The sequence below is a fragment of the Macrobrachium rosenbergii genome, chromosome 14 (assembly GCF_040412425.1).
Source record: "Macrobrachium rosenbergii isolate ZJJX-2024 chromosome 14, ASM4041242v1, whole genome shotgun sequence".
NCBI classification, from domain to species: domain Eukaryota; kingdom Metazoa; phylum Arthropoda; class Malacostraca; order Decapoda; family Palaemonidae; genus Macrobrachium; species Macrobrachium rosenbergii.
Window position 1 is genome coordinate 10,823,361 of NC_089754.1, and position 26,906 is coordinate 10,850,266.

Sequence of the window (26,906 nt, forward strand, 5' to 3'; positions counted from 1 at the left end):
GAAATTTTACTCAGATATGTTATAATAATAATTTTAGAGCATTATTAGGATAAATATTTTAGGTTGTTTCAGCAAAACATGCTTTAATTGCCGTATGAAAACATTTTCATTGTGTTCATTAACACTTTACAATCTTACATTACCTCACTTTTTGTGGTTGTGACAAAACATACTATAATGATTTTTGCATATGTAATAGGCGAATAAATTTCCTTTAAAATGAGGTATGATTCATAGAAATCGTTTGGCTGGTTTTTCTTTTATAAGCGTTTTCATAGTTGGCAAACTTTAAATGCGTTTTTATCATTTTTTAAAAACGGCGCTTGGCACCTTACTGCAATCATATAATATATATATATATATATATATATATATATATATATATATATATATATATATATATATATATATGTATGTATGTATATGTAGAATCTACTGGTCACTTTTTTTCCAGATACATATGTAATTGTAATATACAATGCCCTCTAACTATATATATATATATATATATATATATATATATATATATATATATATATATATATATATATATATATATATATATATATATATATACATATATATATGTATACATACATACATATATCATATATATATGCATATATATATACACACATAGTTAAAAACTAAGAGGTATAGCTTTCTGCTCACTTTTCCAAGATCTGTGGTTCGCTCATGGCCAGCTCCACCCGGTTGCAAATGGGTACCAGCGTCAGTTGAGGTAAAGAAAAATGGCACAGGAGTAGTAATGTCATCCTAAGCAAATGGCTGAGAATGAATGAATGAATGATTTTGAGTTATTTGGCAACGTGACAACTGGGTCATTGACACCGATATCAATTTAAAGAACAACATAGCTCTTACAGAAACAATAAAAAGATATAAAAAAATGAATGAAATATTTTTTTTCTTCAAGACCAGCAAGATATATGTAGAATACATAGAAGTTTGTTATTTTCGTGTTGTATCCTGTATAGAAAACGAAAATTATCTGCATTTTCCAACATGGTATTATTGTTTTTTTTTTGGAATGCAAATTAATAAATTATATCTATTCAACATGAATGTACTAGTTTCAAATGTATACTTGGTGATTTAAATTGGTCTTTTAATCTTCAAACGATTCATATATATATATATATATATATATATATATATATATATATATATATAATATATATATATATATATATATATATATATATTTAAATATATATTTATCTTCAAACGATTCAATATCTATATATATATATATATATATATATATATATATATATATATATATATATATATATACATATACAGCTAGATGTAATTAACTAATGGGTTTCTATACAATCTCCGAGTTCAACAGAGATAATATACAGTTGATCTCCATGCTTCATGTTGACATAAATATCAAGCTCCTTTTTCTGAAAGTTTAGTAGACAATGATAGAAAATGATTTAAACGTCTAAAATAATGGTAAAGCCACTTCATTTCTTGGTAACAGAGACACGTGGGATGATACCTGCGGAAGAGGTAATGTCATAGTACTGTTACAATAACTTTTATTACTACACAAAGAAACAAGAGAAATGAAAACGCTGTATTACAAACATGTATAAATTATAAATATAAACACACACACATATATACATACATATACATATATATGTATGTATGTATATAATATAATGTAATATATATTATAATATAAATACATGCCCTCATGAGTATAGCCAGAGAAAAAATTGAATGAAAAAACCTACAGTTATTTTTACCAAGTCTTTTTTATTTAACTTGATTACATGCATTCCCAGGAGTCATTTAAATTACAACGACTGACTTTTAATTTTCACAGCCAGGATCATAACTTATCTGTTAACTTTCCAATTTAGGAAACTGACAGAGAATTAAATGACTGAAGTAAGTTTAAAATTCTCAAGGATATGTCTATTGTTTTACCGCTTTTTTTGTATAGAAATATGAATAAATAAGATATTCGTCTCATTTTTACTCATAGCCTAATCCAAACAGGACGGACCTTAAATCGTTTGAATATTGATAAAACCCATCCTTATCTTCAACTCTTCCCTCAATTGAATTTTGTATATTCTTGTTGAATAGCTCTAGTTTCTTTCTTTGTATCGAAGAAAAAAAAATAATCTACCGTCGAAAAATGTAGAAAACATATGTTTCCTCCACTGAATATACAACATAAAAATAATAATGATAATAATATATTGTGAAGCAACTCGGATACAACAAACGAATGCTACCAACGACGTAATACACAAAAGTGATCTTTCATTTACAAAGAAACTATATGCAACAACATACCAAAGATGATATCTCCCTACATAAACAGAAAGCCTCGAAGCACCAAGGAATAAAATAAAAAGATAGGTGGTATATTTCTGAGCTCTTGAGTTCTAAATTTAAATGCGAGATGGAATCCCTCTGATTCCAAGGCTCGAAATTTGAGTTGAAAGATTGGATGCTTTTGGAATCTACGATTCCAAATTTGAATTCCAGGGTGGAACTCTTGATATTCAGAAATGCATAAGCGAGCATGCACTGATCGTCCGGGTTTATTGGGCCTCATGAAACTAGGATTGGAATGGGAATAGAAGGCCATTTATAAGAATTCTTTTGCTGATTCCAAGTATTCCAACATTTATAGCAATACACATATACACACACACTCACACAGACCACTGCGCTCTCACAAAAGCACGCACATATAACACACACATATATATACACATATATTTAGCTATAAGCTAAATATATCTGTTAATAAATGACAAATGGGTACGTCCGTTGAACAGATGGACGATATGAATTTTTAAATAAAATTTTTATTTGTTGGAGAGAGAATATTATGCTGTATATTTATCAATGGAATTTAATATAAATTAATGTTTGTAACAACTATCATAAGCTTACGTCTCTGCGACAGATGGAGAGTAAAATTAAAAGGGGCTGAAGCTTCAGAAATGACTAATTATTATGCGTATTTGGTAAAAATGACAAAATAAAACATTTCATAGTGAGAGAAACCTGATATTACATGTGGGAGGGGATAAATGGAAAATCAAATAACTAACACAATGTTATAATGGAAGGTGGCGTAATAACTTGATATGTTCAACCAGCTGTAACAAGCGAGGAGAAAAGAAGATATAATTATGTATAACTTTTAACCTGAAAAGGAAGCGTTCCTGCTGAAAAGTCTTAAAGTAAATGACGAATTAGAAGAGATAACTAAATGCCATGAAGGACCTTTGCACTGCAGATTTATATATGGAAATTAAGAATGGCTGATGAATGCGCTCGGCTTACAAAAGTCTCATTTTTTCTGTTGTTTGTGTTAAAGAAATAAAGGTATAAAGTAGCTACAGGAATACATAATAAAAACACCCACTCCTCTCGTGTTCTTAGAAATTCCATCGTTTTAAATTAAATTGAAAACTACAGAGAATATTTATGACAATCTGAGCATATTGGTCTAAATGCTTTCACTAGACTTTGCAATTCACGTTCTTTTTTCTAATATCCACCAGTATGACAAAAACAGCTACCAAAGAGGGTCTCCTGGCACAAGAGACCAGGGCGATAACCTATGCCAAGAAATTCGCACTGAACAGCATTTTAAAGGATAGTGGTGGTGATACCCTCGAAGGAGCACGCAAAACTGTACTCGCTTCAGCTGCTCCTTTGTATATTTATCTATTCATTTCGTAGTGATATTCAGCTATGAGTTAATATTCATTGACTAACAGAGTTTTTGAGGTATATTTAGCCTGCGTCTTTGTGCATGTGCGTATACAAACTAGAGAATCCGTTAGTTAAGTTCTTCTCACTTTTTAAGTGTTCTTAAAAGATCATCTTCATTTCTTGAACAAACAGCAATTAAAATACCTTCGAATTAATCACCGTTTCGTAAAATAAGAAAACGAAAAGATTTACTCGGATAATCTTCAGAACATATATTTACCTAAGAAGAGGGACAAAGAAGGACAGCAACAAAAATGACTAATCTCTTAACAATACTTAATTGATCATAGATGTATAGTAAACAAATTCCTTGAAGATGAACCCAAAACTAAGGAAAACATTGACATTAATGTCAGTGATCGGGAGGAAATGTCAATTCATCTATATTCTTTTCAATAAACAAATCGTTTCCTTACAGGCATTACGGAAACGTTTGCGTGAATCATTGGCTTTGCGTGAATCATTGGCCTGTAACATATTAATATCTGTCAACATGAATAATAATGACAAGCTGAACGGTTCAGCTTTAGTAAGGTTTTTGTGGACTTGGAGGAAGTAATAAGAAAGAAGACTGTTAAATAGATAGATAGATAGACATATCTCTCAACACTTTGTGACTCATCAAGACTGTCAACATAATTGAGGAATAAAGGCTGAAAAGATGTGTAAAACGTGTATATATAGACGAATGAAATTTACCTGGAATTTATCTACATATCTGATATGCCAGTTCTGAACATCAGTGTCTCAACTCCACGTTTCCTTCTCATACCCTTTTATCCTACTTATCCATAAACATACAAAACTATTTTTCACATATCAGCCTGCTTTCATTCTTGAGCCTCTTCCAAACTTCGTTTTCAGTCTCGCTTAATCTTGAGTGATACTGCTGAATATGCAGATCTGCATGTGCATGTGAATTGGGCAAAAGAAACTTCAACCATTTATATAATACGTATATATATATATATATATATATATATATATATATATATATATATATATATATATATATATGTATATATGTATACACACACGCACACATACAGTATATAAGTGAATGTTTGTATATTTGTTTGGATTCTATAGAAATCCGAACCACATGACAGACCCAGACAAAATTTTGCACATGGCTTCTATGTCACCCCAGAAAGGTTTATAATTCAAAACTAAACCCCTTCCCCGTGACAGACATACAAACACAGACAAAACAAATGAAATTTTCGTTTTTACGTCACCGTTTCCTTCAACTTTCTGGGTTAATTCTTATTTTCCACTGACGCTCCACCTTTTATTCCAGGCGCTGTCAGACATATGATTTCATTAAACTCCTCCCGCTGCAACCCCTATCATCAGTTTAGTACATCTAAAAAGTCAAGCAGATGTGTTTGACTATAATAGAATTACTTTCATTCAGCCAGAGAACAATGTAATTCAAAATTTAACTTCTACCACCACACCGACACGGAAAAAAGCACTAACAGTCCAGATGTTTCTGTCACAGGGTTACCCCTTCATTAAAAAACTACTCGCGTCGAAATTACCACATTTTTTTTTCAGTGTTCATCTAAAGCCAGACGTATCTTAATCATACCCTACCAATAAAATACGAATTCTTAAGTACCTTGTGACATTACCATCACCACATCTAAGTACTTAATCCACAAAAAAAAAAAAAATTGTTATGGGCATAACTTTGGAGATCAGAACTAATTCATTACAATCTGCGCAAGCGTATCAGCAGACTAAATGCTCCTGTGACAAAACTAACCCCCATTAAAAAATTACTGGTGACGGAATCACCATATTTTTTCAGTGTTCAACTGAAGCCAAACGTATCTTAAATATACCTTGCCAATAAAAAATACAACTTCTTAAGTACCTTGAGGTATCACTATCATCATATCTAAGTACTTAATCACTAAAATATCACCATATATCGACAGTTTCTATCAGGGCCGATGCTAGGAATTGCGGGGCCCAATTAGAAAATTCAAACTCATCTTTCAAGGTCCCCCTCTCTCTCAAAACTCTGTTTTCTTTAACCTGAGACGGCAACAACTACTATGGTATATTTGTAATTATTATTATTATTATAGAAATGAAGACTTTTTTTTATGTCTAGGATTTTCCAAGTGACAATTTTCTGTTAATATAGCTTGCATAATAATGTGAGGAATAATACTCCCTCATTCTTCATTTCAAAAGGAAACGTTACTTCCTCTCCCCCTTTATCTTCCCCTCACCCTTCCCTCTTCCCTTCATTTTCCATCCCCTCCCCTCCCCTTATCATTTCCTTCTCCCTTTCCCCTCCCCTTCCCTCCCATCCTCCTCCCCTCCCCTCCACCTTCCTTTCCGATTCCCCAACCTTTCCCCTCCCCATTCTCCCTCCTCCTCTATCTTCTCACTCTTTCCCCTTTCCCCCACACCCTCCTTCTTCACTCTTTCCTCCCCCGCCCTCTTCCCTCTCACTTCCCGTAGACGTTATTCAGAGTTTTAACGGGTTACCCACAGGTTGTTATTCAGAGTTTTTTTAGGCAGTGCCGGGGTTGGTCTGCTAGTATACGTATGTATGTATGTATGTATAATATATATATATATATATATATATATATATATATATATATATATATATATATATATATATATATAAACATAAACGGAATATATTATTACAAAGAAAGTGAAGCAAAGGAGCACAAGATCTTTTGCCTTTATATACGACATTTTCAAGCAAACTGCTTACAACAGAAAGAAAGATTATAGATATATAACCGTTTTCATATATATGAAGGTTGTTACAGTTGAGGAAGGTGCTCATCAGGAGAGGAAAATCTATCTAGACTTAATTCAGGCAATGGATAAAGGAATGCGAAGATTTTTTTATTTATTTATTTTTTAAACCTTCGTATATTTCTCCAGCAGAATGGGTCAATGTATATAGACATGGGCTACTATTAATATCATTTTCCTTTGGTTGCTGAATTTATTTAGGTCCTTTGACGTTTATGGAAACGAAATTTTTACATTTAGGTATTTCACCACTATGAGACCAGTCAACTATGTTATTTTTCACTTAGGTGCGCGAAAAAAAGTTAAGTATATCTTAGTTTAACCAGACCACTGAGCTGATTAACAGCTCTCCTAGGGCTGTCCCGAAGGATTAGACTTATTTTACGTGGCTAAGAACCAACTGGTTACCTAGCAACGGGACCTACAGCTTATTGTGGAATCCGAACCACATTATGACGAGAAATGAATTTCTATCACCAGAAATAATTATTATTTTGGCCAGTTCTAACTTAATATTTACGTTAATCTATTCTGAATCTTAATTTCTTACTTGTCTCGCCAAAATCCTTACAATGCATTTCACAAACAATGTTACTACTCTGGTAAGGAAATGTTCTTATACGCAATGCTTTTTACAGTGTTATTATTATATATGAAAAGATATCTACAATGAATATTTCATCAATAATTTTATGGGGTCAAAGCCCGGTTAAATAAGCTAAACAAAGGGCGTTGTTAGGTAATTCTGGCTTCCTGTTATTTTTACAATAATATCATCACCCTTTACTGTAGCAAGTATCCAAATGACATGCATCTGAAAAAAAGATTAAAAATTTTTTTTCTAACTATGAAGGCCGACCATACCCATTTAGTTTTTCCGCAATTCATGACATAGACGTTCTTTTATTAATACTTTAAAAAGACGATAAAAGCCCTTATAAAAATGTTAACAAATTCCAAATACAAGTCTAACTTCACATTATTTTTCACCAACCTTATAGAAAGAACAACCCCATGTGGACTTCAAAGTTTCAGTCTAACAACACTGATTCTAAGATTTCTATAACAAACCTAAAAGGCATAGAAGGATGGATTTTGATAAAGTTCCTAGCCAAACATTTTTCTCTATTAGTTATGTTCACACTAGATAATAATGTAACAGTAAATTCTCCTTCATTGTTATCGATGTTCAAAATGTTTCCTCTGGCTAACTTGCAAGAAAGTTTCAACATAATGGAATGTTTTTAGGCTTCAGAAATGAAGTACGGAGGCGAAGAGCATAACCAATATGATATGAATCACGATCAATTAAGTAACAGGTAAACATGCATTATGTAAACAACAATATGAATCATGAAACTTGAGCTATGGATAAATGACTTAGAGTCGCATATACCTGTAAGGAAGAACTACTTAGTGGCAAGCAATAGGGAAACGTGGTTTGCAAACATCAGTTGTTTCAGCCTTAGAATCTTCAGCTTGATGAATGGTTAATGCCAGACCTTTTTTGGAACAACAGGTCACGTGGCATCTGGAGATCCAACCGCTTTGTGAGCGGAGTGGAGTTTAAGGATGAGTGAGCGCCTAGGTGCTAAAGGTTTAGGGTTTTAGAGGGGTCGTTGTGTAGACAAAGCTTCGCAGCATCTGGGGAAGATGAAAAGGCGTGTTCTCTCTCTCTCTCTCTCTCTCTCTCTCTCTCTCTCTCTCTCTCTCTCTCTGTGTGTGTGTGTGTGTGTGTGTGTGTGTGTGTTTGTGTTTAGATGTGCCTTTAACAAAGATCAAGATGTCACTCGTAAATTAACTCAAATTATCCTTATCATGTAAGTTTGTCCTTTCACATGTAAATATCAAACACAAACACAAACACACACACACACACACACACACACACATACACACACACACTCACACATATATATATATATATATATATATATATATATATATATATATATATATATATATATATATATATATATATACAGTATGTGCATGTACATATAATCCCTTAAAAGAAGGGATACACAAGATATTAACAGGTGTCTAAAAAGGATCTAACAACTTTTTTTCATGTAGGTTATTTTCTTTTAAAAATACGAGGCAGTACATTTTGAGTGCAAGATGAGTGTGTAGAGTTAATATTATAACGAAAGTACAACTAATTCAGCGATAATAAAATTGATGTGAATAAAGATGTAGAGAGTGACAAAAATATTTAAATTCTATTGATGATTACTCCTAAAAACTTTTTTTCTTTTTGTACTGATGTATAAATACCGGAATTTCTCTTGTTGTCACATAAATAATAACTCATTCTATTAATTAAAAACATAGACAGAACCTGAGAGAGTGCTTATCGGCTGAAGCCATTCGTTTTTTCATTACAAAAGAAGATTCGAAATCACTGGGGAGCTCTGAGTTAAACCATTTTAATCACATTTCAATACACCCACTTTATTCTTATTATACTAACTTGTTGTGATAATACTCAACTGAAATAAGTATCAGTGAGCTGATTAAAGCTCTCCTAGGGCTGGCCCGATAAACTTATTTACGAAATTCTGAAGAAGAATTAATTTGGTTTCTTTCTACTGTTATGTTATATTGATGATTAATGGAATACACATTAATCCCTGTGAAATATCTTCAAGCTGAACATTTTAAGTTTGTGGTGACGAAGTACAATTGTGAAAGTAAGATGTCGCGCTCATGCACATACGCCACGCTCACACACACACACAGGCATATATATAATATATATATATATATATATATATATATATATATATATATATATATATATATATATATACAGTATATACTAACTGACCAACAGGGCACTGCCAGGAAAAACTCTAAATAAAAACCTACGGGCAGGCCCGTTAAAACTCTGAATAACAGTCTACGGGTAGTGGGAGGGAAGAGGGAGAGGGAGGAAAGAGGATAAAAGTGAGAAGCTAAAGGAGGAGGAGGGAGAATGGGGAGGAGGGGAGGGGAAGGTTGGAGAAGCGGAAGGGAAGGTGGAGGGGGGGAGGGGAGGAGGATGGGAGGACGATTGGGAGGGAAGGGATGGGGAGGGGGAAAAGGGAAAGAAGGGATAGGGGAGGGAGGGGAGGGAAATGAAGGGAAAAGGGGATGGGGAGGGGAAGACAAAGGGGGAGAGAAAGATACGTTCCCCTTTGAAATGAAGAATGAGCAAGTATTATCCGTCACATTATTATATACTATATTAACAGAAAATTATCACTTGGAAAATCATTTTTATATTAAACATAAAAGTCTTAATTTCTATAATAATAATAATAATAATAATAATAATAATAATAATAATAATAATAATAATAACAAATATACCATAGCAGCTGTTGCCGTCTCTCAAAACGGAGATTTGAGGGAGAGACGGAGCTTGAATGTCGTTGAGTTTTAATTTTCTAATTGGGTCCCGCAATTCCTAGCACCGGCCCTGATAAAAATTGTCGATATATGGTGATTTTTTAGTGGATTAAGTACTTAGATATGATGATGGTGTTACCTCAAGGTACTTAAGAACTTGTATTTTATTAGCAAGGTATAATTAAGATACATTTGGCTTAAAATGAACATTGATAAAAAAATGTGGTGATTCCGTCGCGAGTAATTTTTTAAAAGGGGTTAGTTTTGTCAAAGGAGCATTTAGTCTACTAATACGCTTGCGAAGATTGTAAAGAATTAGTTTTGATCTCCAAAGTCATGCCCATAACTAGATTTTTTTTTGTGCGGATTAAATACTTAGATATGATGATGGTAATGCCACAAAGTGCTTCAGAATTTGTATTTTATTGGTAGGGTATGATTAAGATACGTTTGGTTTTAGATGAACACTGAAAAAAAAAATGTGGTAATTTCGACGCGAGTAGTTTTTAAATGAGGGGGTAAGTCCGTGACAGAAGCATCTGGTCTGTTAGTATTTTTTCCGTGATGAGAATTGTAAGGTCTGACTGGTGTGGTCGTACAAGTTACATTTTGAATTACATTGTTTTATGACTGAATGAAAGTAACTCTAATATAGTCAAACACATCTGTTTAATTTTTTGGACGTGCTAAACTGATGATAGGGTTTGCAATGGGGGGAGATTAATGAAATAATACGTCTGACAGAGCCTAGAATAAAAGGGGGAGCGTCAGTGAAAATGATAATTAACCCAGAAAGTTGAAGGAAACGGTGACGTAAAAACGAAATTTTCATTTATTTTGTCAGTGTTTGTATGTCTGTCACGGGGTAGGGGTTTAATTTTGAGTTACAAACCTTTCTGGGGTGACATAGAAGCCGTGTGCAAAATTTTGTCTGGGTCTGTCAAGCGGTTCGGATTTCTATAGTATCCAAACTAATATACAAACATTCACTATTATATATATAATGTGTGTGTGTATGTATGTATGTGTATCACTAACCTACCTCTTTACCTAGAGGACTGACTCCAAAGAGAAACACATCACTGTCACGTTCTTCGTATAATAGTTAAATCTGTAATGAGACCCAAGCTCAGTAAACCTCCAGAATCATCAACTAGTTCCTCATGCCACTTCATTTTAGACCTCTTTTTCACACCCCCTCCACACCATACAGCCACCTATTTATCGGTCTCTCGCGCCATTCTAAAATTCAGATTTACTCACACTACCTCGAAACAATCTCTTCCCATGCAATACTTTAGCTTTACTACATCATCGTATTATTACATTACTTGCACACTCAAACCTTTAAAGCCAAAAAAAAAAAAAAACTATGAAATCAGTAATTCATCTCAGCAATCTCCTTTTTTTTTCATTTGACATGCATTCAAACGCCAAGCACAAAGGAATGTGACTCAACAATTCATACTCCTTCTCTTATGAACCTGTTAACTTTCTTGCGTTACCTATTACACAATACGTTTCCTCTCTCATCTTAACATTACCTGTAGCATTTACTAATAGAAACGTATATGAATCCCAGTTACTTTTAATCTTAAACCATCCAAACTGATATTCAATGGTCCATTTTGTGCTAGCGTTCACTTCAACTTTTTTTTTCCTTCTTATAAATGCTAACTGTTTTTGAAGGCTGAGGGTAGAGCTCTTGACGAGGAATATTGATAAAACCAGAAACTTTTAAGAAAAAGAAAATATCAAAACTCCATTTAATAACTATTTATAATGAAACCAGTCTCTCACTGTTATCTTAAGCAAAAATTTGGACCACGTTTTGTATTGAACTGCTTTCTTCATAAAAAAAATCCTTATTCTCTCAGTATGCTTGATAAAGAACTATAACGACATTCCCCCATAAAGCCCCAATTCAAATTTTCCCAAGATAAAACATACACCATTTGCTCTCATAAATGTTACAAAACTGTTTCATCATAAACATTCTTATTCGTACCAATGACACTTTTAATGTAAACGAGACCATAAAATAACCAGCATATATTTTCCTTCGTTGGATAAATGCATTTTGGTAGCTAAATTCAGTGAATCTCTTCGGTCGTTAAAGGAATAACGGTGTTCACCATTTTTGGAAGAATTCTCTATGTCTGTTAGATGCAGTAATACGACCGTCTAGTTTCTTAAAAAGGGGGAAATTGAATAATTTCCCACTTTTTTATTTTGCTCTCTATATACCCTGCTACTTTTTCGCAGAGTAATAATGTTTACTTTTGAAAGACAGATTAATTACATGATTCCTTGTTCGACTAAGTTTCCAAAAAAACACTTAAAATTCTAAATCTCGAATACTCAAATTGCCAGTCAATCAACTTTTATCTAATCCCATTATCCTCATGCGTTCAGGAGTGAATTATTTGTTGATGTTCATATATTATTGTACCCTTCACGATCACCTGTACGAAAAGAACAAAATAAAGGAAAGATAACAAACCATACTTCCTTTATGGAATAAGTCTCTTTATTCGTTTCTTCTTCAGAGGAAATCATTTGATATGGCATAAGCCTTTGAAGCTTAACTATTATATCGTGACTCGTCCCTGTCATTATCCCTTTGTTCGCATCAGGATTACGGGGATTAATTTCGTCCCATAAAATGTATACGTGATTCCGAGCCTTTCTGATGCTGCTGACAAAAGCAACAACAGCTTCGGGCGAGTTCGTATTTATACCATTTAAATGGAAAAACAAACGGATCAGAATCTATTCAAGAATACTGAATGCTTTCTTTTTCCTTTAAGTCTGAAGGATTCCGCACAACAAAATCGTAAAAAACACACATGCACACAAAAATAATCTCATAGCTGTTGGTCATTTTCTGAATCACTTTAGTGTAGGGCTTAATCATATTGTTCCCATTAATCAAATAATAAAGAACGTTAAGTGTTCATTCTACCCCCCCACACACAACAATATATATATATATATATATATATATATATATATATATATATATATATATATATATATATATATATATATATATATATATATATGTATATATATATATATATATCATATACACTTATACATAAATAAGATTTATTCAATCTTGAGGGATGTAGGTGGGAAGGTAAAGCTTCAAAGTTCTCATCAAATCCATAAGAATGAGGCTGCTACCCGCATTCTTATTCTTAACCACAGATGATGCCCGAACCCATTCACATATACGAAGAGTAATGGGCGGCAAGCAGGAACAAGTCACTGACCTTGTGAATGCAGTATTAGTATTATACATTTAAAAATACATATATATATATACATATATACATATATATATATATATATATATATATATATATATATATATATATATATATATATATATATATATTATATACATATATACCTAACATATATATATATATACCTATATATATAATATAGTATCAGTGTATAATACATTTATAATATATATATATACATATTACATATATATATATATATATATATATATATATATATATATATATATATATATATACATATACACATACATACCTAACAAGTCACTGACCTTGTGAATGCAGTATCAGTGTTAAACATTTACAAATACATATATACATACATACATACATATATATATATATATACATATATATATATATTGTGTATATATATATATATACATATATACATACATATATATATATATATATATATATATATATATATATATATATATATATATATATATATATATATATATATATATATATATATACCAGAAATACATCTTTGGCAAACTTACATATAAACAACTACAGAACGCACAGTGTATTTTAATTAAAATAGTAATCTAGTTGTTACTGGATTTCTAAGAACCAGCGGAGGATTAAGACAAAGAAAGTGTTTTTGAAATAATATTTGTGTTAACGTAGTTAACGGCCTGTCATTCGTAAAAGGAAGAGAAGCATAAAAATTAAATTTAGGATATGTATGGGCACGGAATTTTCGGTTGAAACTTGATATTGTAGAATTTTTTTGAAATATTTCTCTGATAAAAGTTTAGGATAAGTTATTTTGAAAATGTTTTCTAAGAAATTCAGCCTTACTATGAAAAGACAGCCAGTCCTATGAGAGAGAAAAAGCTCTGTACAATAATGTGAAATCACTGTTGAGTTTGAAATTATGAAAATAACGAATTTGAATCGTGCACCGCCTCCTTTTCGGTCTTCTAATGTATACGGTGCAAATATATTCAAAGGATTAAAGTAAGACACAACGCAACTGCGGAGTACAGTTCAACAAAATGGGGTGGCCATAAATGTTAACATATAAAAAAAATAGATGAAAAATAATTGAATCATAACCCAGCAACCCTATTTCTCACCTTAATTTTTCAGTTACTTCTCCACTGTCTCTCTTTATTGTTACTTTCTTAAATTGGACAGTTTTGTAGGTGTCGTTAAAAAACCAGGAAGATGCATTTTCCTCCAGAGGTAGTTCGGGGAACCTTTCCGAAGCCCTTCGCATCTCACTCCTCAGAACCATAGAATATCTCCCTATTAAACAGAAACGGAAAGAAATATGACAGACACCCGGTCGCTTATTTCAAAGTCTTTTAGCAGAGCCCGAGATATGGGGAAGTTGCCGCAGAAGAAGTTAAAGAAGTAGGAGGGAGAAAAAATTCATGGGTCATTTACTTGGCGGAAACCGTGTGAGAAGTCTTTTAGACGCTTTTCTTTGTCGGGAGAGAGAGAGAGAGAGAGAGAGAGAGAGAGAGAGAGAGAGAGAGAGAGAGAGAGTTTAAAGGTACAATATCCTCCCCCCCTTCTTTCTCTCTCTCTCTCTCTCTCTCATCGTCTACTAGCAGACAAAGTCTGTTGTGACCATAGACTCCATTCTCCAACACGAGTTTAGCTTACTTACCCTTTTAGTCTTTTTTGCGTCTTCAAAGAACGATTTTCAGATATATATTATATCTCTTAATTATTTTAAATGGCTTTCGGAATCACTAATCAATAAATACACGTGTGACATTACTTTTTAGTAACCTCTCTCAATGAGTATCTTTCAGAACTTATTTAGGTTCCTCATTTTAAATATTCCGTCACCCAAAAGGTGTTGACTGGGATAAGTCAACGATAATCTACAAAGTCAACGACCATCGGAAAAGGAATCTGCTTGAAACTGTGTTTATTGAAGCTACGTCCACCAGGAATGTTAATCTCCACCCTGGATTAACCATTGATCCATTGTCCCTGTCTCTGTTGTTTAAAGAACATGCTACCCAGATTAACAAACTGTAACCCCGAGCCCCCCTTCTGTATTTGTATATAAGGCTCTGTAAACTTTTTTTGTATTCATTGTGAACTTGTGAACTTGAAAATGTAGAATAAACGGCGAAAGTACTTGTTCCAAGTCCCGGTTTTCACTCGCCTTCTGACATGGATTTTATAATATTCTCAAGCACGTGTCCCTTCTGTTGCTGCATTGATCTATATATATATATATATATATATATATATATATATATATATATATATATATATATATATATATATATATATATATATATATATATATATATATATATATATATATATATATATATACATACATGTAAAAATACATACATGTAAAAATACTTAAAATCCTCAAGGCTTACGAGGCTACTATTCTAACCTTTGGAGGAACGACACAACGTCAAAATTTCGACGAGGAGAGATTATTCATATCAGGTTTGAATTTTTGACTACTTGACCATTCAGGTTTGCTGTGGGTAAGTTGTCTATCTGCTGCCCCATAGAGAGCATTAATACTGCACGTGGATAACGGGTGTCAGATATTTAGCTTCCAATCAGTCCAGGGAATATGTCGGATTTATTAGCCTGTCTAACGAATCTGGAGGGTTTAGTTTATGCAAGAATGTGGTTGGCGTTTATCGTGTCTAAAAATTAAACGGTAAATTTCCAGCCACCGTTAATATTAAGTTAAATTAAAACCTCGTCCATAACCAGCGGCGCTTTATATTGCAATTTCTGTATAAAAAAGTTTACAGTTCTCAATACATATTTATTTCATAGTCGAAATCCCTTAAATGGTCGGCCATTGCAGCTTTTTATTATCAGCAAGTTACTAGGTGTATATACAGTAAACGTAAATAACCAAATACCTTTGTTTACAGCTTTCTCTATTTTATTTTATCTAATACTCTCTCTCTCTCTCTCTCTATATCTATATATCTATATATATCATATATATATATATATATATATATATATATATATATATATATATATATATATATATATATATATATATATTCTTATGCCGATGCTGTCTGGCTTCCATCACAGGTCACATTTGGCTTTCATGCTTCGAAACAGACATTTAGTAGCCCTACTTGGCTTAGCTCAACTTCAGCTGGCTCCAAAGTTCAGTGAAAATAGCATTGGCTGGTTAAACTTTGAGTAGCTTAACCCTCCATTCAATGAAATGGAGTGAAAGATTTGCTTTAGTTTTCTTAAAACCTTTCCTTCTCTCTCTCTACTTGAAATCGGCACCTTCAGAGATGAGCAATACATGCTGAGTAATACGATACAAATGCTAAATGAGAAACATTAAAATCAAAATAGGTTTTTTTTATAACTTCCATTAAACCTAAAAAGCCACATTAAATATTGTGCGTCTCGCAAGAATATGACGACTTTTTGTCTGCTAATCTGTAGAAAACTGACGCATATTTTCCAAGTAAAGTTATTGGCTGATTTCTTCAATTAATTACTTTTAAGCTAAAATAATAAAAAAAACACGTAGATTTTCTTTATTCATACTTGATAATGAGAGGTCTCTGCGTACCCTGTTACAAACTTTATTTGTAGACGCGAAAGTGAATGAAAGCAAATCGTTGCTAGATGTTTCGTCATTGTTCCCACGGACAACATTTAGCTTTCGTCAAACGGAAGAATCGACAGTTCGACTTATTCGAAAATGGAGTGAACTCAATAAAGTCACTTTGAAAAAGTGCTCGCCCCACTTGGGTTTATTTTGTTAGTATATTTGGTTTTCTGCGAAACCTCTTTTTATTCGAGGATATTAACATTTATATTTTAGTCAATTTGATTCACAATTTTAAAGCATTTCCTTAGTGCTAGGCAAAAAAGCAAAATAGCAAAGGCCCTATAAAAACTTCTCAATCTATCTATAGCCAGAGCTATGCAGGTGTAAGTGCAGAGTGAAGGACTGTATTTCATTTTGCCGAAATGTTTTCTCTTAGGGTGGTGTCGACGCACCGACAATTTACCTCATATAGCCTTTAGTACTACCAGGCTGGAAACAAGTCAAAGGCCATAATTGGAGAACGGATCTTTGGCAAATGCTGTATAACCACATGAAACACCGGTCAGGACGACCAAAGAGTCATCAACTTGTATTCAACAGGTTTGTGCAGTGTGTGCAATAAGTTCCCCACGTTTGTTTATGACACGTTTTACTGAAGTGTGGACGCACCAATACATACAGAATGTCATGGTTTAGATGAATTGCCACGAATTCATCAGCCAAAGGTAATCTTTAATAACTGTAAAATGAATAACATTATTTTTGTTTACGTGGTACATATCCTTGGTATAATAAGTTGGGTATAAAAATATTTCAATATGAAAGTGTGTCAAATTAAGTATACCTTGGTATTTTGATAATGGATTTATATTAGAAATAGCAGTCAACATAATATCATAAATGTAATTACCAGTTTATAATTTGTAAGGCGTTTAGGTCTGCATTTGTTTTTTCCTCTTAACTAGCATTTGGATCATATGTCTGTATTAGAGTCTTAAACATTCTATTCTTATCTTGTAAATACGGAATCTAGGCTTTCTTCATAGTTTAAAACACGGCCAGATGTCCTTAAATAAAAAAAATCCTCTATATATCTGATTACTCAGCTGCCGATTTGTAAGCACACTCGCTCGATATATTTGTGAACTAGGATATAGCGGTATATTTGCACTCTCATAAAACCACATACAAGGAAAGGCTGACTTAAAAGCGGCTGCGATGGTGATTAAGATGATTACATAATAACCTTTCACCTTTTGATGAAGTTTTTTAAAATACTGTACTGCCTATAACACTGGCGCCAGGGACAACGCACAGGTGTGGTTTCAGAGGTTGTGAAATCATTCTGGAACCATTTTAAGTAGAGAGGACAATAAGACGCCAGTTAACACTATTATCTCGCCTGGACTGGGAAAAAAGGATGTAAGCGACATAAATTGCTACATAAAGGATAAAAGGTTATAAGAGTCAAGGAAAACAGAGGTGAGTTATGATGTCTGGCAGCAAAAGGAAAGTAACAACAGACTAACTGTCCATTTCGAGTAGAGAAGAACCTCTCGTGTTCATCATCTGGTAAGCTGAAGGCTGCCAGATTAAAGACTATGCTCATATTCAGTGCGCATGTCATCACAAGTGTTATACTGTTTCTATACCTTTAGTTAAAAAGCTGCAATATTTAAATGAAAAGGGTAACTTTAATAATTCGTTTAAAGCTGAAACTTACTGTTTTAGTATAATAATAATATAATAATATCTAGAGATTTACTTTTCCTTTTCTACTGAACATTTTTTTGCTAAACCTTGAGCAATCAAAATTCAATTAGAACGTCACTGTCCACAACAGAAATTCGTACTTTGTCTCCGTTCACCAAATTTCTCTGCTGGATTAAACAAATTCACTTATCGCCGTGAAACAGAACATGACAGTTTCCTAAGAACCGTGTTAACGGGAATTTATCCTATATATATCCCAAAAAATTGAAGTACAGGCTCGCGTGAGTTTGTGTGGACATGAGTGCGTGCGAGGGATGTGTGTGTGTTTTGAGAGCCGCCTTTTGACAGCTGAAACTTTAAAATAGTCCATCAGAATGAGAGAGAGAGAGAGAGAGAGAGAGAGAGAGAGAGAGAGAGAGAGAGAGAGAGAGAGAGAGAGAGATAACTCATTTCCTCACAAATGACCTTTAGATTAATATCATACCGTCAAGACATTTCGTTGTAAATTGCTTTGCTAATTCACTAACATACAATAATAATCAATATTTACAATAATAATACAATGGTGATGAACAAAAGCTTTTTTCATTTTGCATATGGGAAGACTTAATTTCTATCGTAAACACTCAAACCATACGCTATATAATATCAGTCACAAAATTGATAATTTTCTGTTGTATAGCACCTTCCTGAAAATATTTCCTCTCTTGGGTATTGCCACATAGAAACACTGCATTAATGTAATAATATTTCCATACAGGCTTAAGTATCTGAGTAGCACTTGCATCATTTCTAAACTCAGATTGTTGAGAGGATATCTTTCAAGATCTCTTCACAAAATCATCTTAATCTCTAAATTACACAATATGCACGCCATTAACGAATCCACCAGTACACACACACACACACAGACACACACACAGAGAGAGAGAGAGAGATGGTTCTAAATGAATCAGACAGCCGAGTGTTAAGTAAACTTGGAAAATACCTAAGAAACTTTCTAAATCAATCAGCCTTGAGAGATCTAGTTTCTCACACAAAGCCAACACACAAATAAAAATAATATAATATATATATATATATATATATATATATATATATATATATATATATATATATATATATATATATATATATATGTATGTGTGTAATTGTAATATCCACAATGCCCTCTTAACTTTCTCGAATTCTTCGCGCTTTTTTAAAACGCTTGTCACTACAAAGCCTTAAGATACAAATGCAAGAAATATGAAGAAATTCTGACGTGCAGGAGCGGGAAACGAACCCGTGTCCAAAAAGCGCGAAGAATTCGAGAAAGTTAAGAGGGCATTGTGGATATTACAATTACATATATATCTCGTAAAATGACCAATAGATTCTACACACACACACACACACACACACACACACACACACACACACACACATATATATATATATATATATATATATATATATAATATATATATATATATATATATATATATATATAATATATATATATATATATATATATATATATATATATATATATATATATATATATATATATATATATATATATATATATATATGAATGAGAGTATGTATGTAAAACAACGTTATCCTGATTTTGCACACATCCATTTCCAATGGTAGATAGAGAAGAGGGAGAAAGTTAGTAAATAAACCAATACCTAACAAAATCGTGCATCAACAATGGCCACCCATAGGACTAAAAATTTTTAAAACTCCCAGACATTTCCACCTCAAAGGATGGAGACGGAGTTGAAAGAATGGAAAATTACATAATAAAAAAAGTAAGTAAAGTGAGAGGATGTTACAAAATGGAAACATCTGAAGGACGGAGTCAACATGACCAGCAGGCGAGGAGGGGGGAGGAGGAGGCCCACTTCAGCGAATTTCATAAATTACTTCTCAGAAGTCTCAAAGCAAGGCAACAAAAAATTTCTTTTAACGTTTATGTTCATCTTCAAAGTACGAGAAGATTACTTAGTTCGTCAGAGCAAAAAACTTGAGTGGAGTCTGTGAACCGAGTAGACCATCCAAGAACAGTAAAGAGAAATCTTTTTAAAGGGGATAAAATAAAAGGTTTCCTTTGTTTGTACAATTATTTCTTTACTTGCTCGTATTTATCCTCAGTACTTTAATACTGGTTTATTTTATTTTGATTATTTCATCTTTCTGTTATCCTCACAAAAGTAACACTTTTATCAGTTTCTTAGATTCTTTATCATTCTCATATTTTGATCTTTTGTTTTGATAGTTTTTTTTCATCTCCGGTATGGTCACAGTAGGCATTATTTATATCCAGGTAAATAGCATTTATATTATGGGTTTATAAACGTTTTTAGTATAATTGCCATAAAAATAAACACCCTGCAGTCGCAAAAGAGACATGTCATTTTCGAATTACGGAGTTCTGTATGACATGGAATATTGAAGAACGAAAAATAATTAGATCTAGATCATTTATTTTACCAATACACAGCTAAACAACACACACACACACACACACACACACACACATATATATATATATATATATATATATATATATATATATATATATATATATATATATATACAAAATAGCGGCACGATTTCACTGTGCATACATATTACTATTACTCGTATTAGGCTTCAATAAAACGGGATGGTTTAAATCCAAGAATCTTTAATTTACATGTACAAGCTTTCGAAATCGTACAGTCTTCTTCAGGCACTGATGCACTAAGGAGATATCAGCCACACTCGGGTATGTATGTATGTGCCACACCAAACTTTAGCGTCTTTCTACTGGAGGGAAGGGCAGGATATCAACTTCGGTACCTGAAGAAGACTGTACGTCTTCAAAAGCTTGTGCTTTGTTTATTTAAAGAATCTGGAATCTACGCCATTTCGTCTTACTGAAGTCTAATACGAGTAATACATATATACTCGTGTGTGTGTGTGTATATATATATATATATATATATATATATATATATATATATATATATATATATATATATGTGTGTGTGTGTGTGTGTGTGTGTGTGTGTGTGTATGCATTCAAAAACAATGTGTTCAAGGAACAAAAACGTGTGGCTATAGACCAATCTCTTGCCTAGAAGTGCGGGTAAGACCTTTTGCAGACACATCCAGAAGTCATGATCAGATTCCTGAACGATAATATTGCGATACTGTAGGCTCGCATAAGTCATGGAACCCATCTGGCCCTTATAATATGCAATACATTACTCAGAACTCAGAGACTGGTGCAAGGATACATTATCCTTATCATTAGACGTCTCAAAAGAATTTGAACAAATGAGGTTTAATGTTCTGATATATAAACTGCCTCAAATATAAAATTCATCAAAGTTGACATGGATGGACAGATAAATTTCTTCGTTATCAAACTGCTGTGTTAAGTTCCCAGAGGATCTTACTCTTGTATGCTTTTTGCAGGTCTGTGTACTGTAGCATTTAAGAAGAGGTGAGTCATGGGATCATTCTTGAGGTACTTGTTTCAAAACAATTTGAGAGCTATAGAAAAAGCAAAATTTGGAAGTTCTAAACCTAAGATCCCACAGTATTAACATAGTGGCCAGAGCTACAGAATAGTATCAAAATCAAGAGGGTAATGACCTTGTCAGATGGCCAAGATTTTCTGGAGTAATCAATGTCCCAGCACTGGAGCCAAGATGCATAAATGTACACTCGGCAAGAAAAGTGAAGATACAGTTTTCTTTAGATTTCGTTCATCGAATTTTAATTTTTTTCTTACAGAAAACACATAATCTCGGTAAATTTACTCTATAATATGAAAATACAATGCAAATTATATCATATATGTTAAATCTGCAAAACAAAAACGTTCAGATACTTAAAAACACCATGCATGTCCGAAGTAATCAGAATTTCTCAGATGACTTCGTTCATAGAGATCTAAGAGATAGTGTGTGGATATCTCGGTGTAGTACTATTTATCAGAACGGCAATATTTACTCATTTTCCGTTATGGACAGGCTTATCGTTGCATCATCATACGAGATAATGATAATTTCTTTAATTTTTACACATTCATATTTGTATTTCACGATGTTAAAAGTCAGCTGGAATTAATGGCAGTAAATGTTGCGACAGCTACGGTAAGTTGACCAAATCTATTTAAATCCGCAAGAGCGTTCTCTATGATGTGTGGAGCGATTCGGCGGGAAAACACAAGTAACTGGATGTTTCTTGACGTTACCACAGTTTCTCTCTCTCTCTCTCTCTTTCAATTGCTAAAACATACTATACAAATATAGTATCGCTCAATCTCTAAAAGAAAAAAAAATAATGAGATGAGTAGCTCTACATATACTGTAGGCCCAGGCTTACACAACAGCAACTCTCTCTCTCTCTCTCTCTCTCTCTCTCTCTCTCTCTCTCTCTCTCATCGTAACATTGCACTCGTTCCTTTATTGTTCCCCACGTTTTTCCTTGGACATTGCTCAAATTTAACTCTTGGTTTCACTATGGAAGATCGCGTATTTGTGTAAGGTTAATTGGTAGGTTATGTCGAAAAATGTTTATTTTGCTCAGAACTGTCGCTGCAAATTACAACTTGAACGAATACTGTAAAGCTTACTACTGCATTTAAGTATCAATGATGTCAGAATCGTAGAATATGATTGAAAGTTATAGGAGGTCAAGCAAAAAACCAACACACTAAGGCTGAAGCTCCTCCCCTTTCTAAAGTTGCCAGATGTCGCATTATTGAGCAATATATGTCCGAAGATTTAAAAAAAACTGTATCTTCACTTTTCTTGCCGAGTGTACAATGAGTACATATTAATGTGACGCTATTTAGATTTAGGCAAAATTACTATGAATATACAGGAACGACTAGGAAAGTTAATGTATTGGAGTGGATTGTGCATGGAGACTTAATGCTACTTTTAGTTGGCGTGAGATTGTATGCTAAAGGGATCAAAGTAAGGGATGAACTTGTCTTGTGCGATGGTGAGTGATATTGCACTCAAACTATAGAATATATAATCAGTCTAACAGTTTAAATAACTTTTTTACCTCTAACAGAAAATTAATAAAGAGTAAACCCATGTCAAGCTGTCTCCTTAGCCTGGCTTCACATTTCTCCACCCACGATCCCACCCCCAACAGATTTACCTCCAGAATATATGACCATTATTACACGCAGACAGTGGTAACACTGGGCAACCGATTTCCAAAGTTGAATAATGCTGAGTTTGACCAGTATATGGAAGGGTGACTACAAATAATTAGATGACCAGTCCAAATGTTTTTTGACATCGCCAACAGAACAACCATTTGTGAAAGAATCGGTACTAACTTAATTTTCTATAATAAAAGGTATCCATACTGTCGGACTATCAGAAATGAAAAAGAGAAAGAGAGGTAGAGACTCAAGTAATCGAAGGAAACAGTAAAATTAAAAAAAGAAAAAGAAAAATAGAATGTTTAAAATATATTTAGTTTTCGCCATACTTTCACCCGTAGCTCGCATTTCCTCGATTTTCATACGCTTCACCTGTTTCATTTGACTAAAACAAAAACAAAAAAGTGAAAATAAACAGAAAAAAGTGGTTGGTGACAGGGAATTTCAGCAATGTCTAACAAAAAACCAGGACCAAAAGGCAAAAAGCGTAGACCTAACGTATATCAAAAGGCTTTCTTTCGGTTTCAGACGAAGGAGATGAAGAAGGTACTTAAGAAATAATAACAAGTAAAACAGGCATAATTAGGTTACAAAACAGAAACTTCTGAAGGACGGAGTCAACATGACTAGCAGACGAGGCGGAAGCCCACTTCAACGAAATTCATATATTACTCCTCAGAGCTCTCAAAGCAAGACAACAAAGAGTTTCTTTTGACATTTATTTTCATCTTCAAAGTAGGAGAAGATTGCTTAGTTCGTTTGAGCAGAAAACTTGAGTGGAGGCCCTGAACGAAACAGGACTCTACCCAAGGACAGCTAAAAGAAGTTTCTTTTCTGACGGATTAACTCAGCTTTTCTTTGCATTTTCCCGTTTTGTTTATTCGTTTCCCGCCTTTCTTATATTAACAAGAAAATTCAGTAACAAATTGGGTCGCACCAAGTGATGAATCTGGGTTGAATTCTGAGTCTCATTCATACGTAGAGATTGTGGGTTCCCTTAAACCGCTAGTTTTTTTAATATCTATCTTTTAATATGAACAAATTTAATATGGAAATTACTATACATTTGTAGATGCTGCTCTATCAACTTGCATGAAAGCACTTGTGACATCAACGATTTCTTGATATTAAGCCATAGAAACTTTTAATCAGAATGATGATTCCTAGAGAATAAAAGTGGAACACGTTTATTCAGGGCTGGAAGAGTCTTTTTCTTTATTTTGTTCTTTATAGCTGTAGACGATAGGCAATTTTACATCACTGGCTGCTAGTCCAAGAGGTTCATGTCAAAAGAATGAAGTGTGAGTTTCACCTACGGATTGGACTACTGGTCTCTTACTATTCTTCTTTTTGTTTATTTTGAACTTGTCCCTCATCCTTTCATAGCCCTCACTTTCCTTCAGATAGCTTATCGACTTCTTTAAGGACGCTTAATCTCCTCCCACACATGAAGGCCCCTCTTTCAAACGCCCTCCCAACCCCCGCCCTCTTCTCGAGAACTTCTTAACGACCTTAAAGAAGATATACTTACTTGATTTTGGGCTTGGAGAGGTCTTGGGGGTCACCATATTGGTGCACCTGGTCCCTCACCGTTTGGACAAAGTCTGTGTGGCCAGCAATATGGGAAGTGACAATTGTAAATGCATGCCACTGATACCTTACAAGTATAGAAAGCATTGCGGCAGCTTGGTGATGTATGGAAGGCGCCATTTGTATTCTCAAGCCGCTCATGGATGCCTGAAATGGAGACGAAAGATATCTTGTTAGTTTGACATGGACCCCTTTTTGTTGTGATTTGCTTTGTCAAAAGTAGGACAGACACAACAACCTAACAGTAAATAATACAATATAAAAAGCACTGGACTCTGAATGTGTTCCCATTCCAGTCCTTGCATCATTATGTATCACTGCTATCTTTAAAATCTATGTAAATCAGAAGTTGGGATAATGGCCCAGAGACCACTACGTCATACTTATTATCCCAATAGTTTTCACTCTAACTTTCACAGCCATTTAGATAAAAGAAAAACAATGTATCTTGAGAATCGTCTAACACATCTGAGAAGTACAAATTCTTGTTTATTTTGGGATGTACCTGAATTACTCAATGTTATCCAGGAAAGAATAATGTCGAAAAAACATGAAAAAAAACTATCCCAACCTGTGTATATGAACATATAATTAACATTAGTTAACTTATATCAGCAGGCGTACAAAAACGACAGGTGCACAAATAGATATTTCCAGTAAGATTTGAATTTTCATATACTACAGTTGTGAACATAGAAATGTCTTTCATGGTTTTTTTTACTTTATTTCTAAGTTTCATTCAGTCACACAATTTGATGTTAGCAATATTTCCTCTATTGAATCAAAATCGCGAGAAAATGAATGAATCTGAACAGAAACAGAGTTCAAATTAACAAGGAATGTGCTGTTAAGATGTGATATGAAAAAAAGGTTAAATCTGAATTAGTAAAAAGTTATGAGACTGGGCGTACAGGTATATTTCTCTTTGTAAATGTGGCGATAAAACCTTTATCAATTAATGGCTATTGGTTTTCTCCCAGAAAGTCTTTTGCTACTCATACATAAACGCAAATCACTCACACACACATATATATATATATATATATATATATATATATATATATATATATATATATATATATATATATATATATATATATATATATATATATATATATATATATACATATATAAAATTATTTGCCTGGTCTTAAAAAATAATTAATCCCATAAAATCACATAAAAAATCAGATATTCTTACACCAACGGTTTTGGAGGAAGTATTTCTACAAGTTAAATGGGTAAATTACATTAACAGAAAAGTTTTTGGACGTCGGATGTCACCTAGATATAATCTTACTTTTTTTTCTTAGTTTTGTTTGATGTCTTTTCATAAAGAAATCACACTCAGTAGTTCATATAAATCCTTACTTGACTGCTGTAGGCACAAAAATATTTAAAACAGGCCTTGCCTCTAATTCCTATTACAATGTTTAGGATAAATATAATCTTTAAAAAACCGTATAACAAATTACATGTGTCTTCGTTACAGGACTTCGAGACAGGGTTTATCTTCAAACTGTTTGTGTTTACAGCAGTCACTTGGTATATTTTACAGTCTTGGTTGAAGTAGTAGAGCTGGGATGATGTATTTAATGACGATATATTTGCT

General features: G+C 33.2%; 1 protein-coding gene across 10 annotated transcripts in view; it reads right to left on the bottom strand.

Annotated features, from left to right (window-relative positions):
- Positions 1 to 26,906, bottom strand: part of LOC136845717 (glutamate receptor ionotropic, NMDA 2B-like) — a 1,021,158-nt gene that overhangs the window by 344,244 nt on the left and 650,008 nt on the right. For all 10 annotated transcript variants that reach the window (XM_067115918.1, XM_067115917.1, XM_067115915.1 and 7 more), the window contains exon 4: positions 25,236 to 25,441. In XM_067115918.1, the coding sequence (XP_066972019.1) occupies positions 25,236 to 25,441 (206 nt within the window). The remainder of the gene's footprint in view (positions 1 to 25,235; positions 25,442 to 26,906) is intronic.